General features: G+C 34.9%; 3 protein-coding genes and 1 pseudogene across 8 annotated transcripts; 2 read left to right on the forward strand and 2 right to left on the reverse strand.

Moving 5' to 3' along the window:
* Positions 1 to 1,070: 1,070 nt before the first annotated feature.
* On the reverse strand, positions 1,071 to 4,501 carry LOC140963643 (uncharacterized). 6 transcript variants are annotated; one of them, XM_073423040.1, is made up of 11 exons: positions 4,358 to 4,485; positions 4,105 to 4,246; positions 3,945 to 4,016; positions 3,683 to 3,762; positions 2,397 to 2,529; positions 2,237 to 2,290; positions 2,012 to 2,089; positions 1,800 to 1,897; positions 1,670 to 1,727; positions 1,466 to 1,587; positions 1,072 to 1,363 (listed from the first exon to the last, which is right to left on the reverse strand). In XM_073423040.1, the coding sequence occupies exons 2-11, from the start codon at positions 4,195 to 4,197 to the stop codon at positions 1,222 to 1,224; spliced, it is 930 nt and encodes a 309-aa protein (XP_073279141.1). In that variant the 5' UTR covers positions 4,198 to 4,246; positions 4,358 to 4,485; the 3' UTR covers positions 1,072 to 1,221. The 6 variants fall into 6 exon arrangements, with proteins under 6 accessions (XP_073279137.1, XP_073279141.1, XP_073279140.1 ...); XM_073423039.1 differs by having other exon boundaries at positions 4,315 to 4,458; XM_073423038.1 differs by having other exon boundaries at positions 1,073 to 1,363; positions 4,355 to 4,501.
* Positions 4,502 to 5,936: 1,435 nt separating this feature from the next.
* On the forward strand, positions 5,937 to 7,849 carry LOC140962721 (uncharacterized). The gene is made up of 2 exons (XM_073421685.1): positions 5,937 to 6,292; positions 6,516 to 7,849. Exons 1-2 carry the CDS (start codon positions 6,158 to 6,160, stop codon positions 7,161 to 7,163), a joined length of 783 nt encoding a protein of 260 aa, XP_073277786.1. The 5' UTR covers positions 5,937 to 6,157; the 3' UTR covers positions 7,164 to 7,849.
* A 660-nt stretch (positions 7,850 to 8,509) lies between these two features.
* On the reverse strand, positions 8,510 to 11,665 carry LOC140962720 (thioredoxin-like fold domain-containing protein MRL7L, chloroplastic; annotated as a pseudogene).
* A 1,733-nt stretch (positions 11,666 to 13,398) lies between these two features.
* On the forward strand, positions 13,399 to 14,299 carry LOC140962723 (ethylene-responsive transcription factor ERF043-like). The gene has a single exon (XM_073421686.1). It carries the CDS (start codon positions 13,519 to 13,521, stop codon positions 14,266 to 14,268), a length of 750 nt encoding a protein of 249 aa, XP_073277787.1. The 5' UTR covers positions 13,399 to 13,518; the 3' UTR covers positions 14,269 to 14,299.
* The last annotated feature ends 372 nt before the right edge of the window (positions 14,300 to 14,671 follow it).

The raw sequence follows: 14,671 nt of genomic DNA on the forward strand, positions 1-14,671 counted from the left end.
TAGAAAAAAAAAAGGTATTATTTATAGAGACATTTTAAGAAAAAAAATACGGTATACTTAATGAGAAAAAACAGTTACTCCAAACTCTAAAAGTCTCGTAATTAAAAATTTTATTATTTTTAAAAATAGATATAACAAAGAAAATACATATAATTGTGAGAGAGACGCAGTATATCATAAGAAATGGTTAGTTTCTTGGTAGAAATAAAAGTAACAAAAAAAGATTTAGACGATCTCACGAGTCAATTTTGTGATACATATCTACTATTTATACTACTCATGAAAAAATATTATTTTTTATGTCAAAAATATACTTATTATTATAAATATAGACAAGATTGATCAATCTTACGTATAAATCTCACAAGAGATATATTAAATTAAAATAATCTCGGTGAACTAAAAGAAATTTGATTGACGAGATTTGCTAATATACTAAGGCTTGGGTTTAAAGTAGGGATGACAACTTTCCCTACGTGTTTGGAGCCTCGCGGGAAAAATCCGAAACGGAGATGGGAATCCCCGATTTTTTCGGGTTTGGGTTCGGATTCGAGGATTTTTTTAAATCCCCGATGTAGTTCGGGACGGGTATGGTATTACTATCCACACCCCCGAAATCCCCGAACCCGCCCCGAAAATAATATCAATAATAAAATAATAATATTATTAATATAATAATATTATTATTTTTAAAATGTTAATAATAATAATAATATTATTATTATTGATATTAATATTAATATTAACTCTAATAGTAATAGATAATAATAAGTTTTGGTTTGAGAAATTCTCCGAATCCGTCATCATTTTGCCATATTAATATTTTTGAAACGAGGATGGAAAGTTGATCCCCGAAGAATCCCTAAACCCGAAAAAACGGAGATTGGGGTGGAGATGAAATTCGGAGATGGAGATGACAATGACAAACCCGCCCCCGCCCCGACCCATTGTTATCCCTAGTTTAAAGCGTTGCACATCGTTTAGTTGTTATCACTGCTTTGGATGAAGATTTACATGCTGTTTTGACTGATGCTATTCCTATGGTTTTGAGAAATAATGTATTGTTCGACATGGTTTAATGAAATAGTCTTTCCCTTAGAAAAAAAATTACTACTTCATTTTACATTTCTAGTTTCATTAAATTCCCAAATTTATAAGTTCCGCAATAATATTTGTAAAGTACAAGGAGCTGGTTAATTGTATACTCAAACATTGTTACTGTTAGGTATTGAAGATGTGATGAAAAGTTGCACCCATAATCCATTCCAACTGAGAAGTTGTCAAGTTTGCTCGTTGGGCGAGATAGCAAACTGCTTCCTTTGCTTCCTTGTAACCACACTCCGAGACAACGAAAGGAAAGTCGCTGTAAATAGTTAAAGCGTGGAAATGAGACTTTGATACGTCTGATGCATTATACTTATACTACACAAGAAGTGTTTCTCTAGAGATAACTTGCAACGCATACCTTCCCCACATGACACGGTTGGCACCATAGGTGGAAACAAGTTTGGATAATATATCGGATAGATCTTCATATGGGTATTGCTTTCTTGACACTCTGAATAGGCCACTGAATTTCACATAAACCTGTATCACGAGATATATAATCCTTTTTCTTTAGGAAAGGAGTGGAAGATGGATGAATTAGACTCGATAATCATCAAGTTACCTGCGGAAACCTGGAGAGGTTCAGCAATTTAGAGAAAAGTTGGGCTTCGTTGTCATTTCTGATTGATGATAAAAAGGAGAGGATCAGTCACATGGAATGGACAGATTCGTGAAATACTAAAATTTATTACATTGGGGGTTTACAGAAAGTGACATGGTCGAGCAACACAACAGTAGAAGGGAATTCAGTGCACAGTTGCTCGATTTCCATAAGATGAAGATCAAGACCCTGAAAATTAATATTAATATTACAAGCAACCAAATTGAAGAATAAATGAAGGAATCATAAGCAGTATAGGATTTGCAAAACAACATTGCATTTCGCCGATAAGATGAGAAGTACCTTCATGCACATGATACCAACCGGCACACCAAGCTCTCCTGCTTTGGAGAACATCGCTTTCCCAACTTCATTTGTCATCTGCGAGGCCATGACAGAATCATTCATTTATTGTAATAGTTGAGACACACACTAACACACACACAAGACCAAGATGAAAGGACCGAGATAGATCACAAAAACATCTTGAATGATTTCTTTGCATAGATTTAAGAAGTGTTGGGTTACCAGTTGACCAGATGGCCACAAATATGGATTGAAGCGCACAGCACGATACCCATCCTATTGACCAAGCAGGACAGAAACACCACGTCGACGTCATTTCTATATATACATATATATAATGAGACTAATTGAGCATTGATGATGACATTGTTTAATGAGAAACCTTTGTAATCAGATTTTCGAGCTGTTTGATGCCTCCTCCATCTTCTGCTGGATTTGCAAGGCAACAACCAACAAATTTCGATGGATATTTTTCCAAAACACTGCTCAAGCATATATTCCTTTGCATAAGCCATCTTAATTTCTAAAGAATTGACGGTCTGACTCTCATATATCAAAAGTGCAACGATACATTAAATTATTCGTTGTTTAAAAGAACTTTTAAAATAAAAAAGCAAATCAGTACACTTTTGACATCTACCATGAACTTGATTTTGAAAAGTTGGATTTATATGGATGAAAATTATGTCTTGAATCCCACAAGGATTGGAAAATGTTGCCATTTGACTATTCAATTTTATGATTGAATCTGGTAAGAAATTCATGGAATTGACCCTTCATCTCCATGGGTTTGTCATGTTTACAATAGTAGAAAAGTGCGTAATTAATCATCATTAGTAGGAGAGTGGGTATAAAGCCATGAGCATGGAATTAGGGGAAGTAATATGAAGTCAATTTTCACAATTCACGTTTGATTCTTTTAGCATTCCTACTTTAATTGTCTCTGAATTTACTACATTGCTTCTCTATTTCCGTTCTGTTCATTCAACGGTGTTTTTCACCTTTTCCAGATTGGATTTGGTAAAACGAAACATGATTTTGTTCTCTCCTGAACCAAAGCCAAAGTCTCCCCAGCAAGGACGGGATTTAGTTCTCTGCTAATTTTTCTTCTAACAGTAGATATTTAAGAAGTCCTCAAGACTAAGAGGAATTCTTTTTCCTGCTTGACTGAAACTCAATGGGCTAACTTATTACTGGATAAACCGATCCCACCATCAGATTCGCCAACTCTTCGAGCTGATTACTTGGTATGCCACTTGACCACCGGTTAACTTGGTGTACTGACAGTTGTGGAACTTAGCTGCTCAGCTAATCATTGTTCTATTGATTTATTTTATTCGCACAACTTTTCAATCTCTATGGTCGAGATAACTACATCACAAATTTATGAACACTTAAAACAAACAACTACTCGAAAAGAATTATCAGGCAGGACATGGAAAACTTGAGACTATACAACAATTGCCACCAAAGCTGTGCAATCAAACTTGTGGTGCTTCTAACTATTATGATTTTGTATGTGTGTTTCCACTTGGAGTCATGCTATTGTAAACAATTTTATAACTTTATTACAAGGGTATGGGAGAAACTATTTATTGTTGAAAAAGAGCGTAATTTAGTTGAATGATCCACATAATTAAAGCATTTTAATGAAATCAAGAAACTAACCTGGTCACATAAGAATGATCAAACTTATGGTTAATGGGCTGTACTACGAGTGCACCATCCACACCAGCTTCAGCCATGTTCTGCAGTAAACCAGATCGATATGAAGACTAAAGCTTGCTCATCTATTCTATGTATAGAATTGAATTACAACGGCGATACCTCTTCAATGTAGACAATTATCAACACATACATACGAAATAACCAAGTAGAAGATAAAGATTACACTTTCATCACACCCATCATTCTAGTTGATCACACACACCTCAAGCAAGAAATCCACATGACCGGTTAAAGTGGGCTCCTGCCCAGGAAAATATGGATACTTTTCTGCAGCCTGAAAAGAATCCAATGAAAACAAAATACCCTACATTTCATTGAATGAAAAAATAAGGAAAAGGCTATACATGAAATGTTCAAACCACCTGTTGTGGTGATGCCCAAACGTGCAAATGTGAGTCAATTACTTTGGGTGGACGTTGGGTATCGGCATCGGCATCGGCGGCACCGGTTTTCATACGGGCTGCCTCACAAACTCTAATTCTTGAATTGTAACGCGCGAAAGACCTGAAAGGAGTTGGTGAAGAACTTAGTTTAGCTGGTAAAGGCTGCAGAAAACTGCAAGCTCTCCTTACCATCATTCACTCCTCTAATTCTCACTTCTCTCAAACTCACCTTCTTCTCTGGTAAACAAAGCCCCAAAAGAATCCCCTTTGGATTTAGGGATGGTAATTTTAACCACCGGTTTGTGAACCTCAAAACTCGAAAAGGGAATGTGGATTTTTTATTTTTTAGGTTCGTGTTTGGATATGTAGATTTTTAAAAATCACCGAAATAGTTATGACGGATACGAGATATTATTAATATCTTCAAACTTGTCCGAAAATAATATTAATATTATCACTAATAATAAATTTTGGTTCACAGAATCTCGTACTTTCTCTCATCTTATCTCATTAATATTTTTGAAACAAATGAGGATTTTATCACCATAGTTTTGTTTGGGGAATCGAGGATCGGAGGAGCGGTTATGAGTATGGATGTAATTCGAGGACGAGAATAATGATGGCAAACCAGCCCTCGTCCCGTCCCATTGCAATCCTAAGACCCATTGAAAAATTTTAGGTCCACCACTTATTATTATTATTATTATTTTATTATGCATTATAATGGAGTTTCGAGCTCGAAATATCGAATAAATCTTAATGATAGATAAGACATAATTATGGACAATCCATCACTTTGTTGTGAAAAAGTAAAAATTTACGGTAAAAAGTAAAAATCTCAATCTCTCAAAATTATCACACTACACACTTTATAATATTTTTCTCAAAACTCAATTGTGATTTTCTTCACAAATGAGAGATCTATTTATAGAAAAATCTTTACAAATAATCCAAAAATAAATTTCATCATTACATACATCATCACACACTAATTTTCAATATTCAACATCTAATTTTACCTAATTTTCAACATTCAACATTATAATTTTCTACACAAATAAATATTAATTTTCAACACAGTTAATTTTACTAGCAAGAGATGATGTGGTTTTTTTTTTCTCATTCTATCTTTTGGATTCCTGTTTTTGTAAACACGTGAAACAAACACAATATATTACAAAGACGTTGAATATCATCTTACACAATCAATTTACTTATTCTATACATATATAACCTTTTATATATCATATTATTTTGTTTTGTAATGAAATTTTTACATAAACTTTTAGATAAAATATGGATATATCCAATAATAAATGCTAGAAGATTTTGACAAACGGGAATGTGTTTTGTAAAAAAAAAAAAAAAAAAACTTATTAGAAAATAGTTTTTTAATAAACATTAAAATGAAATTTATCAATTTTTGAAACTGAACCAAAATTACATGACAGAAAAAAAAAACTACGAAGAGAAATATAAAATATAGGGTGACTAAAGGGTATTTTGGAATTATAAAAAAATCTCACATTATAATACTTAGTTATTTTGAGTTTGATTTTAATTAATAATATATATTTTTATATTATATTATATATTATGATTGAGTCTAATAAACATGAATTAGTAGTTATATGTATTTTAGAATCCCCAAAAACCCCATATTTCTTTTTTGAGAAAAACATGAAATTTTAATTTATGTAAACAAAATTAATAAAATAACTTATTAAAAAATCAGATTTAAATATTTTAAATTTAATTTCTAATTTTAGAGCAAGAGTCTAACCCCAAGCATTCGGGGGTAAGTCAAGTCATTTGGTTATGATTGAGATTGAGATTGAATACAAGAATTGACCGTTTTAGAGAACCAATGACATAATGCGTGGAAGCCGTCCAGTGGTCTTCGTTTTTCTTCGGAGTCGATAATCTTCTGGAATCTGCATCACCATTCATCACATGCTATAAATATACCAACAACAGATGTTGATGCTGCAGGATTTTAGTTATTATCATCGAACAGGAAGAAGAAGAAAGAATGGATAAATGTAATATGGAGTCAACCGATAAGGTGGAGATAGCAAAGCAAGCAATTAAAGAGATAATGGAGGAGCATCAAGTCTCCGAGCACAAACCCACTGCCAAAGAACTTGTCGTCCAGCTGCTTTCTCAGGTGCCGACTCTATATAATATCTATCTTTTCATGTTATTATCTTTGTAAGACTTTTATGGGTTTCTTGAGTTCAGATCTTAGCTTGAATCTATTGGTATAGCAAGAACTTGAATCATTTACCACGGCGCCATATTGGTGTTCTGCCCTTTTGTTTGCTTTATTTACAAACATCTGTTAAAGAATTATTCGTTTTATGAATTTGTTGTTGCCAAAAAAAACACAGTTAGCTTCATTGCAAGAAGAAGGTGTTGAGAAATTGTGTCCAGAAGTGGATGGAACAGGAGAGAAGCCAAAAGAACAGTGGGATTCATTGCAAGAAGAAGATGATGAGTGGGATCCTTTGCAAGAAGAAGGTTTTGAGAAATGGTGTCCAGAAGTGGATGAAACAGGAGAGAAGCCAAAAGAAGAGTTGGATTCATCGCAAGAAGAATATGTTGAGAGATTGAGTCCAGGAGTGGATAAAGCAAAAGAGGAAGAGAAGCGAAAAGAACAGTTGGATTCATTGCAAGAAGAGGGTGTGGTGAAATCGAGTCCGGAAGTGGATAAAACAGAAGAGATAATCAAAGAGGTGAGGCATGTGAAGAGGCAGAATCTGATCACTCACTGCCTTGTGTCAACCATGATACTGCTCACTGTGGCTTGGCAAATATCAGAGGTGTCTCTGCTATTGAAAGTCAAAAGTGGATTGAAAAACCCTTTTAATTTCTTTAGTGGAATCGTAAAAGGTATAATCTTGAAAGGGGCCAGAACCGAAGGCGACGGCGAACAGTCGTCTGAAAAGCAAAAACCTGTCAGCACACCCCCCTTGATCAAACTTCCTGATCTTCACCTGTTGGATTTGCCAATTTTCGATTCTAGTGATGGAGAATGAGGCCATTTCCGCTGCTATCCAATCCACAAGTATACAAACATAGAGGAACCTAAAAGTCTTCCATGGGTTCGAGAGACCGGTTCCGTCACCCCGGATTTTGTTGGCTTGTAATATTTGGACAAAACCATCTTTATTAGTATAGATGTTTTTTTAGTTAGTTCATCTTTTTTTCAAACAAATTTGTGCACGTCTGATCCATAACTTCAAATCAGCAGAGGAAGGATATCAGAAGATTTGTTGCACGATTTCTTAAGTGAAGTTTGTTCAAGATAAGATCTTACTGCTTTTGGGAAAGAATTGCTTGATTTTCGAATTGCGGGGTGTATTATTTGGAATAAGTGAAAATATAGCAAACCATGTAAGTGGATCCGGAGCCTAGCTTATGGAAGAAAATTTGCAAAAAGAAAATGCAAGTGGATTTGGAAAATATTACAAATCAAGTGAGTGGAATTGTAGTGAAATTCTTCGAAATATAGGATTTGAATTTTATATAAGATTGCCACTAGTTCGATCATTTACAGAATTATTTACGTACTGTTGAAGAGTTTCGTTTCCGAGTCTCTTTTGATTACATTTGGGTTTTCAGAGTCAAATCTTGGCAGCTTCTGTTTCATCTCACAAAGTTGTAGAATTGGGTTCTACCTAATGCTAGCAAGAACTCAACTTTGAATTGACACGTGAATCTGTTAGGAAAAGAAAATTGCCGTTTGTTTACTTTGTAGGTTTTTTTAGTGCATACTGTTGGGAATATTCAATGCATTAGGTATTGAGTCCATCTATATATTTTCAGAGAGAAAAAGAATAACTTCTCATAATAGGACGATCTATGAACCGAAGGGATATTGAGATAGATTTGAAGACGAGTAATCCGTATGAGCTCCTCTCAACTAATCTTCTAGCCGCACACTAAACAGAAATACCAAAGTTTGATATCGAGAAGGTAGTTATTTATGTGGTTCTCAGGTAGAAGGGATATTGAGAAAGTGGTTTTGAAGACGAGTAATCCGCATAGACAAATGATCAAGATCTACCAACCGTGTTAATCATTGCCACGCAAAGGGTTGAGACGTCATCGATGTCCAAGTCCGTTCATGATTCTAATTTATATAGCTTACAGTAGTCTTAAAATGCTGTCATAACGTAAAGGTTAAAGTAGAAATGGGACGGCTTAGAAATAAAACTTTAATTAAGGTAGTAATGCAGAGAACACACTCAAAATTTGAAGAATTGGTAGCTGCTGGGCTTAGTAATTCAGGTGAAGCAAAATGGCGGCGCCGCCATTCAATGGATAGTATGGTCAGATGGTAATGTCGCAAGCATGGCAAATAAGCTACTTCAGCCCAAAAAAAAAAAGAGAAGCTACTTTGGCAGAAACGATCTTGCCATTTACATATTACATATTTCTAAATATTTTTCATAAACTAGATATAAAGGAAATATGGAAGACCTTAAAACTCTCCAGAATTACTCGTATCTAACAATAACAAACTATATACTGTGCCTGTTCCAACACAGAGAGACTCAAATCTGGCATCGTCGATGGATCTTCTTGCAGTCATAATTCCACCCACACCGGTAACATAACCCTTTTTTGCATAGCACTCGAAGCAGGGAAAAGATTGGTATTTTCAACTCTTCTGACGGCTAATATAGGAGAAAGTTGCCTTCTGTTGCACAGATATAACAGGTTTCGGCAAAACTTGTATCAATGAAATTTCAAGAGATCGAGAACATAGTTCATAAGCACCACTAACAAATCATTTCACCATATTGAACAGAAACAATAGTCAAGATAGTATCAGATGTCCGTGTGGTTTTTCAACTGGATTCACAAGACGCTCGAACAGAAGGAATGGCTTCTTCATTGTTCACAATGCCGGTCAGACAAGATGGTTTGGCCGCTCCAAAATAGAAGAATGCCATAATCTTTGATAACTCATCAGCTGCTCGGATTGCTGTAGAAAAATGGAAGATTAACGTTCAGGCCATAGCAAAAAGCATGCAACTGCTAGATTACGGAAGATTTACCTTTCTCACGGTACAAAATTTTTCTTGCTTTAGTGAAAATGAGTTCTGGGAAGATAGAGACTCGTAATGCAGAGACCAAATTAAGTTCCACAACAGCATCGATTGCAACACACTGTTTTCTAATGCTGATTAGTAGCTGGCAGAGAGGAAGATCGAAATGTTGATCAATGGAAAAGCTCACTTACTCTAGGCGATGGTAGCCGGCAGTTCCATATGATGTGCACTGCTTTTTCTAATTCATCTCGGATCCTTTCATTATCCTTCGGGCTGCAGATATTTTTTTACAATAATTAGTGAAAATATAGAATTGCACAAGGATAAAGCAATCTGTCATATAAGAACTAATAGATTTAAACTGACATCCAGATGAAGTGATCTGTCATACAAGAACTAATAGATTTAAACTGACATCCAACTTGCATCACTAATCATCACATATTATAAGTGTGTCATTGTTGATTTAAACTAACATAGATTGACATCCAACTAATAAGTAGCTAAATGGGATCCCTTTAGGCCACATTTGCATAAATGGTTCGGAAATAGTAGATTTCAAATTCAAACCTCGTATCCATTATGTACATTTGGGTAAAGAGTTCACATAGGCATTTCAAATTCCACTTCTTTGTCAGCCATATTTTCACACTTTAAAAGATCAAAATTACTCTACATGTCATTTCAAATCAATTGATTATCAAAAATATTAATTTCAAAATTTCTTTCAAATCCAATGTAACATGCTTCCGAATGCAGCTTAAAGATAAATGCCTTCTTGTCAGACTGCAACTCAACACTTAATATTGTCTCATGGTTGCATTTATTTCCTCTTATTCCTCTGAAAATGCACTCTTCCTCCTTTCCAAGCTTGCAAATAATTGTCTATACCACTAACTTGAAAAATTTTCTAAATTTTTCCTCTATGGCTATCACATATTCAGTTTCCACGACATCTAACTTTTCTTTTGGAATAAAGTTTTACTTCACCCAACTAATTTTCGATATCGGCTTTTCTTGTGCATCCTAAAAATCAATTCTACTAAAAAGTCAAAAACAAGAGAGCAAGACCAAGCGTGTGCTAGAAAAAGTTTAAATCGTTAAGAGAGTATAAGAGCAAACCTTTTGTACCGATTATGCACAAGAACGACTAAAGGACTGATGTCCTTGAAAACAGCTTCTTCCCATTCTGCAGTGGTAATGTCTTTTATAGGATGAATATAATCATCATCTTGCCACACCATTTCGTTTTCACTATCATAATTCTCATCATCATCCTTTTTGACATTCTTGATGCTGATCTTGTTGAAGAACTGATCCAAATTAAAGCCCCACGCATCAGCATCCTCTGGCCAGTCTGGATCATCCTTCTCAACAAGTGGATATTCAGCCAAAAGTTTTTGCATCTTCTTCCTCTTCTCAACAAGATCTGTCTCTTCCACATCAGGGATCCTACCAATTACTTCTCTAATCTTTCGCCTCCATTCTTTCCACTCGTCTTCGTCCATAGCAAAGGAATCATCATTTACATCCTCTTCACTCCCACTAGATTAATCCCCTTCCTCTTTTTGCCCTCCACCAAGCCCAAGCAATTCTTCAATGCCACTTCTTTTGCTGCCATCACCCTGCGGTCACAATCCAAAACAGAGTCCATGTATGTTTATAGGTAGAATAAGGGGAAATCTAAGGATGAAAAGGGAGGAAAAAAGATACCCTTCGAGGTGAACACAGAAGCTTTTTTGTTATCAAGTCTCCAAAAGGCTTCATTCTAAGGTAGTAAACTACAATGTTTATTTGCCTTTTCCTTGACCTAAGAGGAGCGCGGAAAACCGAAGGAGAATTCATCTCATGCACTTCTTTCACAGAAGTCGAGAAAGCTTGTAGCCTTGAAGCACAATGAAGCAATTCCATTTCCTAGATATTAAATCAAACTGAAACTCTAAGGCAATTATTCTGGAAAAATATTGTATCAAGTGCTAGTTCAATCTAAAATAAAAAAGATATGACCTTTTCAGCAAAAAATTTACCCCCAACTATGTTTCTACCATTTCCAAATTCATATTTATTCGCGAGGACCCTTTTAGTATCACAATAGCCAGTGATGTTCTCACTCAATTACATTACTCTTTATCACAAGTGGCATCAATTACACAAAAGTTATCGTTAAAACAAATATCCATTTCAGATTTCAACCGAAAGAAACAATACCAATTATCAAACATGAATGATGCATCAGCAACAAGACCCATAAACGAATCAGTGAGCACGCGTCAAATAAAGCTCTTTCCTAAAGTGGTTAGATTACGGACCCGCAGGCGTCGCGCAAGAACTCCGCCACCAAGGCCGCCGATAAATCAACACCTGATACTCGCCATTTCTGTCATAGAACCGCCTCCCTTCCGCAAGTAGCTTCAGGACTCGGCGAAGTTTATTTTGAAGAGGCAGCGTGGAATGCGACAAGGTTTCGATCAGCCACATAATTACCCCAAAAGCAATTTTTTTACTATTTCGTAAATGGACATAAATGACATTTCGTTATATACAATAATTTAAGTGAAATATTATTTTTTAAATTATTAATAAATATGGTGTAATATATGATGATTTGACTGTAAAGTTTTCGATATATGAAAAATTTTATTTTCTATGTCCAAAATATTATTTTCACTACAAAAATATCATTTTTCGTTAGTTATGAAATAAAAAAATATTATGTAATATATAATGATTCGAGCGAAAAGTATTCCACCTTTGAAAAGTATTTTTTATGTTCAAATTATTAATTTGAACTGTAACAGTGTCAATTTTTTTTTTTTAGTTATGTTTTAAAAAATATATTGTTTAATATATGTTGATTTTAGTGAAAAATATTGTTTTTATGTGAAAAATATTTTGATATAATATATGTTGAGATGAGTGAAAATATTATGTCAAAAATATTTTATTAATTTCTAAAATTTTAGAAATTAATGGAAGCATGCTTTCTTTTAAGTTGTACATTTATTTAAACACGGTATTTAAAAATTAATGAAAAAGGTATAGAAATATTTAGTGTGTGGAAAATGAATTCAAACACCCATATTTCTCAAAGTAATGAGTTGTTTTAAATAAATTGGTGTTAATAGAAAATTAATGTTAGAATACTAAAAACCAAATAAATATTATTTAAATTAATGAGATTCAATTTCTATGCCACGATCTATTTTATGTATTCAATATTATTAAATATCATCCCGTTTAATAACTAACTTTGATCTTTTTAAATAACATGCATTATAATAATTATAAAAATTTATAATCCACCTATAAAATATTATATAATCTCCCTTGCAAAATTTTCGAATCAACATGATACAACTCAATTTTTTTAATTGTATAAAAACTCAATTATCATGGTTCGATCGTTCTCCCAACATGGACAATTATTGCAATCTAACAATCTCATTCTCAATAATTTTACTACTTGCAATCAATGAGAATCAAACACATGATATTGGCTCTAATATCAATTAAAAGACCGAATGATTGTCGTTTTACTAAAAGCTATCGCTAGTGGTAACAATTATAACTCAAATCTTTTAAACTGTATAACAGACCAAGTATCATGGTTTGAAAAGCTCTTAATAGGTAATAACCGTTAATGTCAATACTAGTTTTGCAAAATATTTTAAAAGAGTTCATTCACCGTGTAAACTATTTTATGATCCCAACAAATGTTATGAGAGTCAAGTTCATGAGTTCGATTCTCATTGATTGTCATGTGTGTAATTATTGTGATGAAGATTATTGGGTGAAACAGTTGTCCGTACTTGTAGAGCAATAGAATGTGACGGTTGAACAATTGTACGATTTAAAATATTTGATTTACATCATTGTCATAAGTTATAACTTTTGGTAAAGCAACAAACACTCAGTCTTATAAAAAAAAATTTTAATAATTTTATAAACTAGAAAAAAAAATATTTAAAAGCCTCGGTCGGTAGTGAGGGACCTACCTTTTCTCCTTTCCAGGCAACTATTTTTACCTTAAATACTAAATATAAAATGAAATTGGGGATAAACAAAAAGAAACTAGCTGTCTCGTATTAATTTTCCTCCCCTCACTCGATGCATACATATATACCCACACGGCCACACGTAAGAACACGAAATCTCACATATAAATACCCCTAAACCTAGCTAGCATTCTTGTAATATATAATTTTTACACTTTTATATTATTTCTTCAGAATCAGCACACTTGTCAGTTTAATTAATTTGCTTCAGCGTTGGTGATCATCGTATGCTACTCGAGCTAACATTCATTTTGAGCTATTTATAGTAACCGTTTTCGATGGCGAATCGACACTGGGATTCGTTCGGGCTTGAGCAAAGCTCTCACCAAGTGCAGTCGAGTGCTGTGAAGAGAAGCAGAGCGAGTGATGGGAGCTCGGAGCAGCTGGGAGGGGGAAGAAAGAGTGTCAGCAAGCATCCTGTGTATAGAGGAGTGCGAATGCGGGCCTGGGGGAAGTGGGTTTCGGAAATCCGGCAGCCGAAGAAGAGGTCTCGAATCTGGTTGGGGACCTTCGCCAGCCCGGAAATGGCAGCACGTGCCCACGACGTTGCTGCCCTGGCTATCAAGGGGGATTCCGCCATCCTCAACTTCCCGGAGACAGCTCACATGTTACCCCGCCCGGTCACTCGCTCCCCGCCGGACGTACAGGCCGCGGCTACCAAGGCTGCTCACATGGAGAACCTCCACCTCCACCTGCACCACAGCCGTAGCCGTAGCGAGGAGCGGTCTTTGGCGTCGTCTTCATCGACTACGTCGTTGATTACGCTGTCCTCGACGTCGGAGGAGACGGATGAGCTAGGCGAGATAGTGGAGCTGCCGATTCTTGGCACGAGCTTGGAGTACTCGGTGGAGACTGCGGGTGACTTCGTGTTGGAGGATGATTTGGAGTGGGATTTTTACAGCAACCCATCCCTGCAGAGTTTTGGAGACCGTGGGGGTTTCTTCGGGGAAAATAATAATAATTTTATGGAAAATTATGACAAGATGTCCCTGAATTTTGACGACTTGTTATGGAATCATTGTCGGTGAACTGATTTAATTGTGGGTTTTTTTTTTTAAATGAAGAAGGAATATTTCTCCTTAACTCATTCAATTGTATGTTTTTGTGATGGAAGAATGAATATTTTTCGTTATACGAATCAGGTTTAAAATCAAGTCTTAGTATAATAATTTATTTTTTCTTGGTCCAAACCTTGAAATGACGTATATCTAACGACAAAAATTTGTGTGAGACGATATCACGGGTCGTATTTTGTGAGACGGATATCTTATTTGAGTTATTCATAAAAAAATTACTTTTTATACTAAAAATATTACTTTTTATTGTGAATATTGGTAGGGTTATCCAGTCTCACAGATAAAGATTTGTGAGACCGTCTCACAATAGACGTACTCATATATAATATAATAGATCCATGTGTTAAATTATATA

Source organism: Primulina huaijiensis, chromosome 17, assembly GCF_012295235.1.
Source record: "Primulina huaijiensis isolate GDHJ02 chromosome 17, ASM1229523v2, whole genome shotgun sequence".
Taxonomy (NCBI): domain Eukaryota; kingdom Viridiplantae; phylum Streptophyta; class Magnoliopsida; order Lamiales; family Gesneriaceae; genus Primulina; species Primulina huaijiensis.

Bases quoted from the DNA above. Each gene is read 5' to 3' on its own strand.
- LOC140962721 (XM_073421685.1), top strand. From the start codon at position 6,158: ATGGATAAATGTAATATGGAGTCAACCGATAAGGTGGAGATAGCAAAG. The intron at 6,293-6,515 runs GTGCCGACTCTA...AAAAAAACACAG, and splicing joins TCGTCCAGCTGCTTTCTCAG to TTAGCTTCATTGCAAGAAGA.
- LOC140962723 (XM_073421686.1), top strand. From the start codon at position 13,519: ATGGCGAATCGACACTGGGATTCGTTCGGGCTTGAGCAAAGCTCTCAC.
- LOC140963643 (XM_073423036.1), bottom strand. From the start codon at position 4,320: ATGATGGTAAGGAGAGCTTGCAGTTTTCTGCAGCCTTTACCAGCTAAA. The intron at 3,763-3,944 runs GTGTGTGTGATC...GGTTTACTGCAG, and splicing joins ATGTGGATTTCTTGCTTGAG to AACATGGCTGAAGCTGGTGT. The intron at 2,291-2,396 runs GTTTCTCATTAA...CTTGGTCAATAG, and splicing joins TCGAAAATCTGATTACAAAG to GATGGGTATCGTGCTGTGCG.